The sequence below is a fragment of the Hippocampus guttulatus genome, chromosome 16, assembly GCF_054856545.1.
Source record: "Hippocampus guttulatus isolate MCC_2025c chromosome 16, RoL_Hgut_1.0, whole genome shotgun sequence".
NCBI classification, from domain to species: Eukaryota; Metazoa; Chordata; class Actinopteri; order Syngnathiformes; family Syngnathidae; genus Hippocampus; species Hippocampus guttulatus.
The window spans coordinates 2,004,180-2,021,140 of NC_141276.1; the positions used below are offsets into that span (position 1 = coordinate 2,004,180).

The following is a 16,961-nucleotide window of genomic DNA, read 5'->3' on the forward strand; positions in this document are numbered from 1 at the left end:
TTCTACTTTTTTTTTTTGTGTGTGTCTGTTGTCCAATCTAAAGTCTTAAAAACCTATCTTGGCACGCCACTTTTTTCTTATGTATGATGCTTTTTCATAAGCAAGATTCTGGAGAGAAGTTTTTATTATATATATTTTTTTTTATTCTGGTGAAATTGATCAAATTGAATTTCACTTGAGATGAGTAGCATAATAGTGAATGGCCAAATCATTGATCTAAGATAATATTTGGCCGCTCAAATCGGTAAGTCTTTTATTACGGCTGCTACAAAATCCAGCAGCATCGGGATGATGTTAGGAAATATGTGCGACCTGGAAAAGATATCAAGCGTCACGGAGTTCCATCAAGACATCTGCCTTTTATCAATTCAGGGATTTCGCCCCACCCCAACCCCCACCCTCTTTCGTCATACCACAAAAATGTTTGACATATTGTCTTAGTATGTCAAATGTGTCACTTTTAAGGCCGCTTTTTATTTCATTGAGTCTATGTCTCAGCATTCATCCAGCAAGCGCATTTTTGCTACAGTATAAATTTCCCCAATGACGTTACAAACCCTACCGGTCAGGGTCACTTTTCAGGAACTGAAATCTTGATTCCATACCGGTTTTGATCGTAGCGACATGAGGAGCTGTCACGTCACCTTACATTTGCGGTATCAACATACCGGAAATTTTGGTTCATTTTGGTGACGTCTCGCAGCCAGCGAATGTCCCAAGAAAAGCGACCTGCGTCCTTTGTTTGCGACAAGGAGAGTCGAGGGCAGAGATACTTTATAGGTGAAAGTTCAGGAGACGCTTTGTGCCTTTTCTCATCCTTCCCTCCCACCCTTGGAGTTGTCTGCTCGATTTGGATACTGTCAGGCGAGTGCGCTTCCTACTTCCCATCCCTCACCGAGGGTCTAGTCTACAGGAAATAAAAGGATTCAAGTGGAGTTCTTGAGAGTCCTTTGGGGCCCTGTGGCTTTCTGGGCTAACAGGAAGCGATTGAAAAGCCTAACTCAATTCCACTTGGCAGACACTACAAACTAAGTTGTCAATGTGATTATGGACAACGCAGGCCATTAGAAGGATACTCGAGAGCAATTGCGGTCTCATTTAACCTCTGTCAACTGCAGTCACCCTGAGTCTGCTGTCTGTTTTGCCTCTGCCTTTGCACAAAGTAAGTCCTCTCTTAAAAGTTTGGCTGTTCTTCAGATTAACTGACAAAATAATTTTCCGTTAAATTCGTTTTTTTTCCTGTAACAAAATAGACAGCAGCCCCACCTCTTGGTTTTGCACGCAATTACGGTTGCATCTGGCCAACTTACCCCGAAATGAATTTGAAATACTTCAGGTGTATGAAGAGTCTGAATAACTCTGATATTTATGATGACATATGTTTTGCTATTTATCCGTGTCAATCCCTTCTGTCTCCTACTTTAATTGTAATATCTAAAAACTTATTTGGCTGACCAAGAAGATACACAAGTCTGAAAAGTTATAATTATTTTTTTTTTCAGCTATTCCGAGTTGTTTAGTTTGACTGTCCTCATCAAGGTGTTGTTGATTTTGAATATTGATCACCTGATTGATTCTGTCTCTGTCACTTATCACTTATTTTCTGGTCTGTTCAATCTTCCTTAAAATTCCATTTCTTTTGCCCATTAGTCGTCAGAACCCGTTGAAGGATCAGGTCCAGCAGGCTCTGGTGTCCACGGGTCAGCTCCCAGAGGAGGCAGAGTGTCTCACCGTACCAAAGTACAAGCGAGACCTAGTCCAGAAGCTGAAGATCCTCCGACAGGAACTTTCTCAGCAGCAGCCGCAGGCCGGGCATTGTCGCATCGAGGTATCCCGCGAGGAAATATTTGAGGTGAGGAGGGAATGACATCACTGCTGTTACCGATGCACCCTTTTGATTATTACATGAGCTTCATAGAACCAACTGACTAATTTTCAGGATCTGATGTATGCTGACTCACAAGTCCCCCCAAATTACAAATTTTACGAGTCTTATTTGAGTGAGCTTCAATTAGTCTAAACAGAGTAAAATTTACACTTGGAAGAGAGTAAAATATTCAGAGTATTTTTTTTCTCAACAACAGTACTACTCTTGATATTATATTTTCATACAAAATAGTGCTTTTTTGGGGGGGGGTGAAATCGATTTCAATTCATTTAAATAGGCAAAGTTGATTTGATACATGAGAAAACTGAGCCTCTTAAGTGAAAGTACCACTTGTACATATGACACAGACAACACAAGTTCTGCTCTTAGTTAACTGTTCTGAGTTATTTTTAGTTTCACTCACGCTATGTGAATGTGAACATTTTATCTTTTGTCTGTGTGTGTGTGTGTGTGTGTGTGTGTGTGTGTGTGTGTGTGTGTGTGTGTGTGTGTCACAGTCAAATTGCCAGGGGGCATTGTTTGTGGAACTACACACACACACACACACACACGCACGTGGAAGCTTTTCTGTTTCCAATTTGAAGCAGAGCGCACTCTCAAATGCATTGGCTCACCAGAGGAGTGTTTCTGCTTCTGCCAGTTGCAGGGCCTTTATCAGCGCAACAACACCTGCAATAGACTACACGACCCTCATAAAATATGCAGTGGAATGTGCTGGAACAGCCATGTCTGTTAATCGGAACAAAGACATTTTTGTTGGCTGATTTCATCGCGAGAGAGACAGGCGGTAGGGCAACGCACGTCTGAAGGTGGTGCGAGACATAGCCGCATAGCTTCTCTGGGTCTTCTGAAGCATTAACTCATGACTGAATGGGCAAGTGTTAGCCCGTGGACTGTCAGAGCCTTCTCAATGTGTACTTTTTGGTCTAGATAAGACGATACCTTGACCCCCACCCCCTCACAGCGGCTCTATGTTGTCTGCCCCATCTAAGGGGAAGAGTGGAACGTGGCGGTGAAAGAGCCTGTGTTATGATAGCCTTATGACTGTGTTTATTATAACTGCCCCTAATCCACTTTTAATGAGCCCTGCCCTTAATACGCGAGCCGTCTGCACATGGGATGAACACTTTATTGAGCCGGAGCATGACGGCAACGAACCAATTCGTCTAAACGAGGGACGCGGCACACTGCCACAGTGCAGGACTTTCCAGCCATCTCAAAGGCTGTAGAATTTCTCTTTTGTTTTAGTGTGGTGCAGCATTTTCATGACTACTGTTGTTAAAGGAGGGTCTACAATTTAATGTTAAGAATTGTACATTGTGACATACGTTTACGTATAAGTTTGGTGCTGCAGAAGTGCAGTCCACATGTTTACATATCCTTGTTTTCCGGAACATGAAAAGTTGAAGCGATAAAGCCACAGATTTGTTTGCATAATTGTTGATATCTGATGATGGACTGATTCATGTTGCCGCCACACTCGAATTTTGTGACATTGTAGCGTTTTCTAAACTGTTCTTAATAAGGTTGTATGACTGCACTACAGGAATCCTATCGACAAGTGATGAAGATGAGGCCGAAAGACTTATGGAAAAGGCTAATGGTGAAGTTTCGGGGAGAAGAAGGACTTGATTATGGAGGAGTGGCCAGGTAGGAAAGTTCTAAAAGGTGCAATCCAGACTGAGCCGTGCTGTGAATAGCGAGACATTCAAAAGTAATTGGCGCCCCCTAAAAACCGTTCAGAATTGCCACCGTAAGATGTTGGCAAAAGCATTATTTTTGTCTAAATGAAGCACCTGAACTCACTTGAGCATCATTTCTTGGCCCCAAGATGGCAAAGCAATACTACTGGTGTTTCAGATTGAGCACAAAAACCGCAAATCGGTAGCGAGGAGGGGGAGAGAGGTTAAAAAAATAAGAATAATACTCCTGTGCGAAGAGGATAATTTGAGAATCCTGAACGGCAAATATGCAGGAGTTCCCTGTGCAGTATTTTAGTCAACTTTTTTTTTTCTTTGTTTGATCTCTGTCCAGGGAGTGGCTCTATCTGCTTTCACATGAGATGTTGAACCCGTACTATGGCCTGTTCCAGTACTCCCGTGATGACATCTACACGCTGCAGATTAACCCGGACTCTGCAGTCAACCCTGTGAGTCATATGCAAAGCGGCACTCAAAAGTCATTGCTTCTGTTGCCATAAAGAAGATGGTGGCCACTGCAACACAGGAGCACGTTCCACTTGTAAATCATTTATTCAAGTCGCACATGTCCTCTTGGTCTAGGAGCACTTGTCGTACTTCCACTTTGTGGGGCGTATCATGGGGATGGCAGTGTTCCATGGCCACTACATTGATGGAGGCTTTACCCTACCCTTCTACAAACAACTGCTCGGTAAACCCATCACCCTGGACGACATGGAGTCCGTCGACCCGGACCTGCACAACAGTCTCGTCTGGATCCTGTATGTACAAGACACGTTTTTGTTGAGAAAAAAAAAAAAAAGATCTCTCTGAGGCTTTCGTATTTTTCATTGAGATGTTCAAAAAAAAAAATCGGTTCAATAACGAACAAACAAGTTTGACATTATGAACCAAAAGACTTGATCGGGCCTGGTTGCTGCATGACAGCACCCCCTAGCTTTTATTGTTGAGCAAAGCTGAAGGACTCAGAGGATGGATTTTTATGGTCTATGTTTTGAGTTTTTTGCATTACTCTTGGAGGGAAACGTATCTCATTCAAACTAAGTGCTCATCTGTACTCCTCTTTGTATTTCGACCACAAATAAAAGCCATCAATAGCAAGACGATGTCGTTCAAAAGCATGTTATCAAGATAGCGTCTCTAAAATGGCATCAGCGGAAAACCTGCCACAAAATCACTCGTCTCAATGCAGGCAAAAGGAAGCCGTTTCTTCCAGAGTTTTGATATAATATTGAAAATGGATTCTTTCTTCTCTGTGATTATGTTTTGCCCATTTCTTTTATTTATTTATTTTTACAAATCCCGGATTGACTTGAAATGGTCATTTAACCTCTCATGACTCCTCAGGGACAACGACATCACAGGCGTGCTGGACCACACCTTCTGTGTGGAACACAATGCCTACGGAGAGATCATCCAGCATGAGCTCAAGCCCAATGGGAAAAGTATCTCCGTAACGCAGGACACAAAGAAAGAGTATGTCCGCCTGTACGTCAACTGGCGCTTTCTGCGGGGCATCGAGGCTCAGTTCCTCGCTCTGCAGAAGGGCTTCAACGAAGTCATCCCCCAGCACCTGTTGAAGGCTTTCGATGAGAAAGAGCTCGAGGTACTTTCCCTTTGTCATGTCAGTTTGATTCAGGAGGAGTGGGTACAGTCATGCAGACACAAACGAGAAAAGAGAGTCGGCATGACTCTCAAATATAAGCTCCGATATTAGTCGTTTTTCACGGAGGATAAAGAATATCCACCTGAGTGTCGTGATATTGTCTGTCTGCACATGTTGTTCCACGTTTGGTGTTCAAATATTAGCTGCTTAAATATTTACAACACCGTGACTGTCAATGCTATTTGTTCGCTCCCGTGAGGCATTTTCCATGAAGTATTAGCATCAAGCTACCAGTGGCGTTCCTAAGGCGAAATGATTTGGTTGTTGTCTTTGTTTTATGTTTAGCTTGACAGTCAACTTGAAGTGGGAGTGACATTCTCCACTCGGTTGGATCATTTGCATCTTAACTGTACTTTGAAATAATGTGTTGCTCAAGCCAACTTTTTATTTTACGCTGTACGATCCAATCAGGTTCCGCATGCGTACCTGATATTGTAGCCTGTGAGCTTATACTTCAGAAATGAACATGTTCCTTTCTTCGTTCCGCAGCTGATCGTATGTGGCCTCGGGAAAATCGACATTAATGACTGGAAGTCCAACACACGGCTTAAACATTGCACTCCCGACAGTAACATTGTCAAGTGGTTCTGGAAAGCCGTGGAGTCTTTCGACGAAGAGCGAAGAGCCCGCCTGCTGCAATTCGTCACGGGTTCTTCCAGGGTTCCACTGCAAGGCTTCAAGGCCCTCCAAGGTAAAGCAACACTAATGAGGAGAAGATGGGAGTGCTTGTTGAAAGACAGCGTCACCTTTGAATCGGCAACAGAGGGGCCCTGCTGGCAGATAGTGCCGCAGTCAGACAAAGCGCTCAGTCATCGGGAGGACACTTGGAGCTCTTGTTATCTCATGGGCAGCCAATAATGTTTACCTTTTTTTTTTCCAGGGCTAAAACTCAAAAGAGAATGAAAAACCAAAACTTCCCCTGCAAATATTAACTTGCTGCATTTTTTTATCGGTGACCTTGCACTGATTGTGATAAATGGACGTATTGCCGCCATCATGGGACCAGCTTGATGGCAGCCTCTGCTCATCTGGCCTGAGCGTTGCATCCCACTAATTCATTTTTGTTGGCCTCCTGTCCTTGAATGACTCTGAAAAGTCATTCCGAACTATTCAATCCCACCTCATACATCATGGCCTCCTGTCCAATAATCATGCAGCTTTTTGTCTCATGTATGCCAGCTTCACACATGGCTCGTGTGTCCCACATCAAAACGGATCAATTGATGAATTAGTAAACAATGAAAAATGTGGCATTAACTCATTCACTCCCAAAGACGTTTTTAAACGTCTTTTCAGACTTGGTCTAGAATTGGCTGGTACTGAATGAGTTAATTGACCAAGGCTTGCCGCAGAAGCCGACTCTTCACATTGGGCCCAGCATCACTACAACTACAGCTCAAAACACGTCTGTATATCTCTAATAATGGTGCAAATGTGGACTGTAGAAGTGAGTGCCCGCTTGTGGATTTTGACTGAAGTGTTCTTTTATTTTCCTTGAATGTAGGTGCTGCTGGCCCACGGCTCTTCACCATACACCAGATTGATGCCAACACCAACAACCTCCCCAAAGCCCACACGTGGTGAGAAAAATGTTTGAGAAATATTTTTGGAGGTGCTGCGACTGCCTTCTGCAGGAAAAGTCATGAAAAAGACAAACAACTTACTTGGTGCTATGGAATAAATGCTCACGCGACTTGAAATGTCTGTTGTTTGACTCTGTACTCGTTCGTCTCCATTTCCTTGAACTTCTTAAAGTTTCTTAAAACTAATCATCTTCTCCTATTTTTACAGTTTCAATCGGATCGACATTCCTCCGTACGAAAGCTATGACAAACTATATGACAAGTTGCTCACCGCCATCGAGGAGACGTGTGGCTTTGCTGTGGAGTGACTCTGCGATGAGCCGCGGTGCAACAAACAGCTGAAGTCGCATGGTTTGGCCATGATCCCACCCCCTTTTTTTTTTTTTTTTTCACACAAACATCGAACGCTCAATGGCCTTTCTTGTTATGGGGGGGAGAAAAAAAAATCTCTGCAGCTGCTAATAACTCAGACTATTTACTAACTTGTGGAACATGCAGGATATTGGTCGGCTCTTCCTCTTTTTCTATGTTCATTCAAGCGTTTTAAAACGACGACTATTCCATGTAGCAAGGAGCACTCTGAACCAACAACCGCAGATACACGCGTGCTTCATTTGCTCGAGTACAGGGTAATTTCATTGATGTATATCATCACCACTTGCAAACATTAATTCTCGACATGGGGTGTGCCTTGGACTGATCACATGGGAGCAAGCGTTCGTGCCCGGCCAACAGGGATACCGCGTGTGCGGATGCAACGATGAGTCTGAATTTGGCGGACAGATTTTCATCGCTCTCCAAAGACGGCGGCAGGCAACACAGTGAGTCGCTGCACAAACTGCATTCCCATTGTCACTCATCGACCACCAGTTTGTTTGACCGTGTATACATGAACCAAGTGCTTGCAATGGGTTATTTTTATATAGTAACGGGGGTAATGGAAGAAAATGAGTACATTTCTAGTAGATCTATTTTATTGCTGATAGATATCTATGTCTATGTGTAGGTATAGATATATCGCATCTCCCCATTTCCATCCATTGTTTCAGAAAAATACAGCGTGTTACTGTTTAAATTATAAAAGGAATTAAGAACAGAAATAAGCTGATTTTCACTCAGTATTTGGGTTTATTTATCACTTTCTAATCTTTAATAGGAGGTATATCTTAGAGGCTCACAAATCATAAACACACATACACACCAAAATAGCCATTGTTGAATCTTTGTCAAACCGAGCAGGCCCTTTAAAATATATTGCTATCATTTTGGAGGCACTTCAGTAACATGTTTTGTTTAATTGTTTTTTTTTTTTTTAACCTTCAATCAACTGCCACTCATCATGAACAGGGCTTTATGCATGTTTTCAAATGCACGCTTTTGTTCTTCGACTCAAAAGTCTTTTAATACCATCTGGTGTTAAATAGTATCCGCATTTGCCTGACTTTGGCGCGCATATACCTGTACGTATATTGATTGATTGATTTTCGAACAAAGCCCACATACACAATTGATGCCACCAAAAATAATAATAATGATAATAAAACAGAATAAGTCTCTGGCCACATTCTCAGGGGTCATAATGCGGACCTTGTATTGTTGTTTTTAACAACTACATAGAAGCAAATTGACCATTGTACCTTATTTTCGAAATAATGAGCATCCACGTTCATTGTTTCGGCATAAGTGTTGCACGTTGAAACACTTGGTTGGACATGAGCTGAATGAGATGGCCTCCTGTTACACTCTTCTGTTAATAATGTTCCATTTGTAAGATTGTTTTCTTCCATTCAGCATAAAATTCTTGAGAATGTTTTCGAAAAGATGCTGCCTGTTTAGCAATCTCTCTGACCGTGGACTGTTCTTCACATTTGCATACACACACACACACAGAAATTAACTGTTATGTTGTTCTTTAATGTAAACAAGTGTATGCAAAGTGACAAATGTCCTCACATGGTGCTTTGTACAGTAAAAATATATTGTTCATATATGTGGATCAAACAACCTGTAATTTATGTTTAACTTAATTAGAAACTGATGTTGTCCTAATGGGTGGTGGGGGTGAGTTGCACAAAACCAGAGGGAGGTTGCTATGGGTATCAAATTGTGACCGAAAGGCCATATTCATCCACTTAGAAGTCCAGTGCACAAGCAGATCGATCACACTTCCCACAGTACTTTATCCAATGCCGTCTCATTGCTGCCTCTCACTGAAGAATTGAAGTTCTTATCAAACCAGAAAAGGTCAAGAGTTGCAGCTCTTGCCTTTTGGTTTTTTGTTGTTGTTGTTGTTGTTTTTTTTTTAGCATGATCCACAAGGACTATTATCTCTCCTTGCTGACTGATGCAATTTGATGTCTGTTAACACTACCATTTTGTAAGAGTATTTAATTTTTGTGTGTAATTAGTTCTAATTAAACTCGCCTTTCTCTAACAGCGTAAGGCCTTGTACAAAGAAACATTGTCTTTCTTCCTTTCTTTCTGTAGTTTGCCCTTTTTCATTTTAGTCTAAGTATTTACAACACGGGGGTTTGCCTGTTAACATGAGCTTTGGATAGATTGATAACGTGATAACATTTACATATGAATGGGATTGTGTGGAAAAGTTTTAGTTGGTTTTCCTTCTTATCTTTTCATCCACTTAGTGTCCAGTTTTTTGGTAACGTCGTTGTTGTGCTATATACTGTATTTCTCTTAATTGCACATCTCTAGTTTTCTCCAGTTACAGTATTCCCGTTTCCTCCCACATTTAAAAAAAACATGCATGGTAGGTTAATGGTACACTCTAAATTGTCCCTAGGTCTGACTATTAAGTGTGAATGGTTGTTTGTTTGCCCTGCAAATGGCTGGCAATTAGTTCATGGTGTACCCCGCCTACTGCTTGAAGAGAGCACGCACGCGACCCTCGTGAGAATAAACAAAACAGATCATGGATAGATCTATAATTTATTTATCATGTGGTTTTAAAAAAAGTTGAAATGATTTAGCTTTATTTTATTTAAACGTGGCATTTGAACATGTTTGTGGAGACTTTAAGTAAGAATAGAAAGGCAATTTTACCAAAGAATAATGAATTAATAATTTTAAACTGAAGCAAACGATAAACCGACTATAGAATGAAGTGTTCGTCACGTTTGGGTTGGGCCTAGTGATGTCATTGTGTGTGCGTGTGTGTTTTTTTCTGGAGGGACCGCATTACTTGACTTCGTTTGGAACATATTCATCCGCCATTTCAGTGGTTCTTCGGAGTTAGCGACTCGATGAAACATAAGGCCAAAAGGAAATTTCGTCTTTTCACCTTTTTATTTAGTTTCATATAAACACACATTGCAAAGAAACGTTGAGATGTCAACAAGTTAATTTCCTATTTGCTGCTATTTCATGCCGCTGAAGTTAAGGGGACAAAAAAATTGAGCGGATGAATACGGCGGAAGTCGAACTTCCACTTGCGATATAAACCGGACCTCCTTTTTCTTTTACCGGCATTTCATCACCGCCACCGAGGTTAACGCAAATAGGAGATCAAACTAGTCTATCTTATTTTTGAATCGACGCTCCACAAAAACACTAGTCAACATGCCAGGATATTCCGACAGAGATCGTGGCCGAGATAGGGACAGAGATCGAGGGTAAGTACACAATTTTCGTTTCTTTAAGGCGGCTTTTCCCCTCGTGGAAAATGGCCGACCGGGCCGAACCACGGAAATAATACTGAATACTGTGGGGCTTTGTCAATTTTGACAAAATCTAACGATTTTTGTTGATACTGACAAATTCCCCTCGCGAATAACCGTTGCCACGTGTATTCGACGATGGAAGCTAAAAGACAGCCTGGCGTCTTTGGGTCCAGGCCTCGTCTGGCCTCGTGCCTGATATGGCGGCTTTCGTTAGCTGCAAGCTACTACTTTGTTCGCTTGTGAGACGTGGTCCTAGCCAGTGAAGGCCAAAGACGGACCTCCATTCAGGAAAGTTATTTCACGCCCATGGCAAGTCTTGGGTCTTGTTGAACTGATCGCCCGTCATTGGCAGATATTGATAGTCTGTTCTTTCGCCATGTGGCAATGTCGAAGCACATACAAAATGCCGGCTTCTTTCCATTGTTCTCCTACGGGAAGGAAAGTATATAACAGAACCTTTTATCTCAGTGATTCGGTTAAGACGTTTTTCTTCGAGTGGACCGTCGATGCCCTCGATCGAATCGCTTTAATGTGGCTAATTTTTGAGCGACCTTGTGTTTCAGTTACGGCGGCGGCCCGCATCGTTTTGGTGGTGGCCGAGGCGGCGGCGGCGGCGGAGGAGGATCGAAGTTCGGCAACCCTGGTGAACGACTGCGAAAGAAACATTGGAATCTGGACGAGCTTCCTAAGTTTGAAAAGAACTTTTACCAGGAGCACCCGGACGTAACGAGGAGGCCTTTGGTGGGTTCAGGCATAATGCTAGTTTGTGTTACGCAACACGTGTGTGAGCTCGCTACACGTGTTTGCGTTATGTAATCCACATATGGCCACCGTATTGAATTCTTTTTCATCGTTCTTCACCGCTATAGCAAGAAGTTGAAAATTATAGAAGGACCAAAACGATCACCGTGAAAGGGAGAAGCTGCCCGAATCCAATTGTGAATTTCCACGAAGCAAGCTTTCCAAGTAAGTGCTGAATACATTGATGGCTTTTGAAGCTGTTGCATTTGAAAACATGTCTCAATGTTTTTGTCCTTCAAACCAGCGTATGTTATGGATGTCATCAACAAGCAAAACTGGACAGACCCAACTCCCATTCAGGCTCAGGGTTGGCCTTTAGCACTGAGTGGCAATGACATGGTTGGCATCGCACAGACTGGTTCTGGCAAAACTCTCTCAGTAGGTTGACGTGATTTGAGATTAAATGGAGGGTGTAGCAATTCTTGAAAGGCGTGTCATTGCTTTGCATCTTCTGTACAGTATCTGTTGCCTGCCATCGTTCACATCAACCACCAGCCTTTCCTGGAGCGCGGTGATGGACCTATTGTAAGTGTTGATTTTGTTTAGAACCCTTTTGACAGATTAGTGGGTGCTAATCAAAAACGTGTATTAAAACGATGTGGTTTTCCTGTATAACCTGTGTTGCTGGTCGAACTTGTGTGTAAATCCAATATTTCTGATGTCAGTGCTTGGTGCTGGCCCCAACTCGTGAGCTGGCCCAGCAGGTGCAACAGGTGGCTGCCGAGTATGGCAGAGCTTCTCGCCTTAAGTCCACCTGTATCTACGGAGGAGCCCCCAAGGGGCCGCAAATTCGTGACCTTGAGAGAGGTGAGCTGTTGATTAAAATTGAGCAGAAGGCTGTGTGTCTCCCGTTCTCCTAATTGTTTCCTTTCCCGCCAAAGGTGTTGAGATCTGCATCGCAACTCCAGGCAGGCTCATTGACTTCCTTGAAGCAGGAAAGACCAACCTGCGCCGTTGCACCTACCTCGTATTGGACGAGGCTGACAGAATGCTGGACATGGGATTTGAACCACAGATCAGGAAAATTGTTGACCAGATCAGAGTACGTTTCAAGTTGTCCTTTGCATGTCAGAATCCCATTTGGCCTGTGTTGGTTTGATCAGTGCCGTATTTGTCTTTATTGCAGCCTGATCGTCAGACGCTGATGTGGAGCGCCACCTGGCCGAAAGAAGTACGTCAGCTGGCTGAAGACTTTCTCAAAGACTACGTGCAAATCAATGTTGGGGCCCTGCAACTCAGTGCAAACCACAACATCCTTCAGATTGTTGATGTGTGCAATGATGGCGAGAAAGAGAACAAGTTAGTACACGACACAGTGACATATCATTGCAAGGCTGAACTCTTGGAGACGATCAAGCATAAAATTGAATTATCATCCCCCCCCCCCCCCCCCCCCGCCAAAAAAAAAAGACTAATTCGTTTGCTGGAGGAAATTATGAGCGAGAAGGAGAACAAGACTATCATCTTTGTAGAGACAAAGAGGCGATGCGATGACCTGACAAGAAGAATGAGGCGAGACGGGTAGGTTGGGAAGCATTAAATAAGCACTACTCTCTGGCAACGCGTGAATGAAATGCTCTTGATTTGTTCAGATGGCCGGCAATGGGAATCCACGGAGATAAAAGCCAGCAGGAGAGAGACTGGGTTCTTAATGGTGAGTGTGCTCTTATTTACCAGTTGACCATTTACAAACTGGAGCGTCCCAACATCTGCTTGTTTGTTCCAGAATTTAAATATGGAAAGGCTCCCATTCTGATTGCTACAGATGTTGCATCTCGTGGTCTAGGTCAGTATCCCCCGTAAAGCACTGAAGTGTTTTGAATTTTTTAGAGGAAAGTATATTGGCTTTCTTTAACTCTTCTGCTTCTCTCTGAGTCTCTCCCATGGGCCTAAGGAGCAGTGTTTATGGCAGGGCCTTGGCATGACAAGCCCAGGTGTCCAGAGGGGGAAGGAGGATTCTTGGAGATGTCCTGACTGGCGAGGCACGGGTCTCCCAGTCGTGCACATAAGCAGAGGTGTCAAGGTCCGAGTGCAACATACAACGCGCTGGCCTAACTAAAAGCGGGGAAGGCCACAGTTCCTCCCCTCCACGCTCGACTGTTCTCTGGCAACGGTTTGGACTGTGTCACACACCCAGGCTCTGTAACTGTCCCAGCTGAAAGCCCCGTCGCGTTGTCTGGACAAAAGCGAGTCCCGGGTCATTCCTAAGGTGCTTTCGGTTGTGTAGGCCTGTTGTAAAGCATGGGTGGCGTCGCTGTTGCAGTTCAACTTGCGTCGGACGAGCAGCTTGTAAGATCGATTGGAATCTCACCTCTGCAGTAACATGGCTACTGGCGCTATAGGTGACAGTGGGACATGCTAGTTGGACAAATTCCAAGCTCACACTCCTCCCTCGCCTGCGTTTGAAAAGTCATGTCGAGACCTGCCAACGAGAGACTGTGTGATCACTGGGATTAACTTGGCCCTGGCGACTGGGGTGCGCTGTTTGTAGGCATCCTGCAAACCAGTTCACATCTCCACTTTGTTGGCTAGAGACTGCCGTATGAACTTAGTAACCTCACCAGTGTACGTTGACAAATGGACATTGAGTCAAGCACTGACACGAGGAGGCAGTAGTGAGCATAGTAGCCCTACTGTGTAGACATTGTTGGGGGGTGCGCTGCGATGGGAACGGACTAGTGAATGCACGCTCCAATGAAGGGTAAGGCTTGTGATCTGCTTTTTGATGGTTTGGTCACAACTTGGAGGACATCTGTGTTTTTTTTTTGTATCGTTTTTTTTCCCCCCCTCTCCTCCTAATTCCCCTCAATTAGAAGCGACTGGAGTGTGCATTGTTTCTCTCTTCCCACTGTAGTCTCACCATATGTTTGAATGCGGCTTTTTAATGAGTGTTTTCAGCCCTTTTTACATTCCCAACCCATGACGCAACTAACAGTGCTTTGTTTGATCTGGTTGTTGTGGTGGCGCTGGTGCACGCCTTTGTGTGCTGTCCTCCTCTGCCCTTTTGCCACACCGCACCACAATCTTACAGATGTTGAGGACGTGAAATTTGTCATCAACTTTGACTACCCCAACAACTCTGAGGACTATATCCACCGCATTGGCAGAACGGCCCGTAGCCAAAAGACTGGCACTGCCTACACCTTCTTCACTCCCAACAACGTGAGGCAGGCCAGCGACCTCATCTCTGTTCTACGCGAGGCCAACCAGGCCATCAACCCTAAGCTCCTCCAAATGGGTGAAATCAGAGGAGGTAAATCAAATTGGTGAGATACAGAAACTGTGCTGTCAAATGCAGCCACTTTATTCCTTTGCCAAAGGCCAATTTTTTTAAGGGTACATTTGGTTGAGTTCAACATGCCCCAGGGGTCCCATTAATGCTTCTCTGCTATCTTTGCAGGTCGTTCAAGGGGAGGCAGAGGTGGTGATTTTGACCGCAGGGATCGGTATTCATCTGGAAGGCGAGACTTTGGCAATTTTAGGGACAGGGATAGCAGTAGAGGTTACGACAGCGGACCAAACAAAAGCTTTAGCACAAATACTCAGAATGGAGGTTTTGGGGGGGACACCGGTGGCGCTAACAGTTTTAGCGGCGGCTACAATGGCAATGGACAGTCGTTTAACCAGCAGCCAGCATCCTTCCCACCTCAGAATAACTTTCAAGCCCAGCAGAATGGCGGTGCGACTCAAGCCCCGTTCCCCTTCCCCCAACCACAGCCCCCTCAGCAGCATCCGCTCCCCCTCGCGCCGTACCAAATGGCGCCACAATTCCCCCAGTAAACATGCAAAGTAATTTATTACGGCGTTGATTTTTAAGTTACCTTCCTAATTTAGGTTGGGTGTCTTTTTTGTTTTGTATTTACACAACAGGGTTACAAACATCTCTAACCTAGTGAGCATTTTAAGGTCTGCGGTGCAAACAGTTGTTGCACATATTTTTGTTTGTTTGTTCCCCCCTCTGCCACTCTCGCTATTTAATTTGTTACATTCCTCTGTAATGTTTAGTTATGTTTTGTACTAAGTAATTTCAGGAGTACTGTCTTTTCATGTGTATCCTTGAAAGTGATGTTACCTCCCACCATGGAAGTGCACTGCATGATCTTTACAATAAAACCAAAACACGTTGGACTTTGTATGTGCTCTTTTGTTTGAAATAATTGTTGCCATATTTGGCCACTGGGTGTCATCAGACGTTTACAGTTGGTAAGTGCGGTCCAAAATGGAGTGGTTTAGTGTTAAAATTAAAGCACTTGAAGCGGAAGTAACGATTGAACGTTTGTTTTGGCCATTTTATGCAGCCTTGTCAAAAATCGATTTCAATTTTGTATAGTTTCGCAAAGGCTTTTATAATGCGGTACAAAGGCGGCGATTTGGATTAAGTGGAGGTTTCCCTTTTTGTGGGCGTAATTCTGACGATTGTATTCACCAATGTTCATGGAAGGATTGCTCAGTGGTACTGTATTGGAGTGGCCGTCATTTATCAGTTGAGCCCGCACACGCACTCATTATTCGTGCTGTCTGTCGTTGCTGTAAAGTTTGCTGCTCTTGTGTTCGTTCCTATTTGTTGCCCACCCCCGTGACTGTATGAATGTGGGTGTGGTTTTAGGAGAGCTCGTTGCGTGGGCGTGCATGCGACACACCTACAGCAAGCATGAGCCGGAGCAGCATGCTCGAGTCGCACCATTTCTATTGAGGCATCCAGTCACGTTACGGCGCTTGCCGCTGTCCACTTTATCAACAGCAACTTGTGTCTTTCCGTTTGCTATTCATTTCAATTGGCTTTTTCGGGTCATTTGAAAAATGAATTCACGAACTGCTTGAGTTATACGATAATGGAAATTAAAAAAAAAAAGCCTTGTTTCCGTGTGCAGCACAAATCCACAGATGAGCTTTACGTTCCGTTTACAAGTTCTTTCAGTAACGCTCAGCCCAAAGTACACAAAAATACCAAGACCACAGAATACCGGTGAGCTGTTATGTCATAATTGCTGATAGTAATCCGTATGTTCAGCTGACAATTGACTCGTTCTTCTACATTCCACGGCATTTGTGTGCAATGCATGCAAGCTCACCTTTTTGGAAATATGTCACATCTTGACTTGAACTCGTCAGGAACATGTTTAGTATTTTGGGGGTGGGGACCTTCCACATCTTTGTATTCTAAAGACTAAAAATGTCATCTCTCCATTTTTGCTGTCATTGATAAGAACAGTAATCAACATTTAAATATGGTTTGCCATTTCAGCCACTTTAAAACTCATTTCATGACGAAACGTGTCATTCATGTCACTGTCCATCTCTACCGCATACTCTGCAGTTGAGACCGACAGCCGTGCTACAGCGACTGACAAGAACATCTGTCACGGGGAAAAGGTTGATTGTTGGTCGCCTGCAGGCTCATCGTGGCTCAGACAGGTCTATTTTAGTTCACACCTTATTGATGAGGAGAATAATTCTACACACGTTTCAATTTTACACTTACAACAATAATCATATTGTATTTCGATCACAAATCAAAATTATAATGGTATTTGCTTTCAAGATCACAAATTTGTGTTTATTTGAATAAGTGTGAGAGCATAAATAGTTGAAGTGGACAAAAAAAGGACCAATAAGCAAGGGCATGCAACATTCGACACTTTACGC

The 16,961-nt window shown here is 43.6% G+C and overlaps 2 protein-coding genes across 3 annotated transcripts in view; both read left to right on the forward strand.

Moving 5' to 3' along the window:
• smurf2 (SMAD specific E3 ubiquitin protein ligase 2) overlaps positions 1 to 9,296 on the forward strand; it is a 33,644-nt gene extending 24,348 nt beyond the window's left edge. Inside the window, exons 12-19 of the mRNA XM_086132346.1 lie at positions 1,651 to 1,852; positions 3,435 to 3,538; positions 3,923 to 4,037; positions 4,171 to 4,349; positions 4,936 to 5,194; positions 5,744 to 5,945; positions 6,759 to 6,834; positions 7,046 to 9,296. Coding sequence (XP_085988472.1) covers positions 1,651 to 1,852; positions 3,435 to 3,538; positions 3,923 to 4,037; positions 4,171 to 4,349; positions 4,936 to 5,194; positions 5,744 to 5,945; positions 6,759 to 6,834; positions 7,046 to 7,145 — 1,237 coding nt within the window. The 3' untranslated portion in view covers positions 7,146 to 9,296. The remainder of the gene's footprint in view (positions 1 to 1,650; positions 1,853 to 3,434; positions 3,539 to 3,922; positions 4,038 to 4,170; positions 4,350 to 4,935; positions 5,195 to 5,743; positions 5,946 to 6,758; positions 6,835 to 7,045) is intronic.
• A 1,001-nt stretch (positions 9,297 to 10,297) lies between these two features.
• On the forward strand, positions 10,298 to 15,448 carry ddx5 (DEAD (Asp-Glu-Ala-Asp) box helicase 5). Of its 2 annotated transcripts, none has more exons than XM_086132601.1 (13): positions 10,298 to 10,466; positions 11,078 to 11,255; positions 11,384 to 11,480; positions 11,560 to 11,693; positions 11,775 to 11,840; positions 11,981 to 12,122; positions 12,197 to 12,357; positions 12,442 to 12,614; positions 12,726 to 12,836; positions 12,908 to 12,969; positions 13,042 to 13,101; positions 14,347 to 14,568; positions 14,716 to 15,448. In XM_086132601.1, exons 1-13 carry the CDS (start codon positions 10,414 to 10,416, stop codon positions 15,093 to 15,095), a joined length of 1,839 nt encoding a protein of 612 aa, XP_085988727.1. In that variant the 5' UTR covers positions 10,298 to 10,413; the 3' UTR covers positions 15,096 to 15,448. The 2 variants fall into 2 exon arrangements, with proteins under 2 accessions (XP_085988727.1, XP_085988729.1); XM_086132603.1 differs by having other exon boundaries at positions 14,347 to 14,581; positions 14,716 to 14,938.
• Positions 15,449 to 16,961: the final 1,513 nt, after the last annotated feature.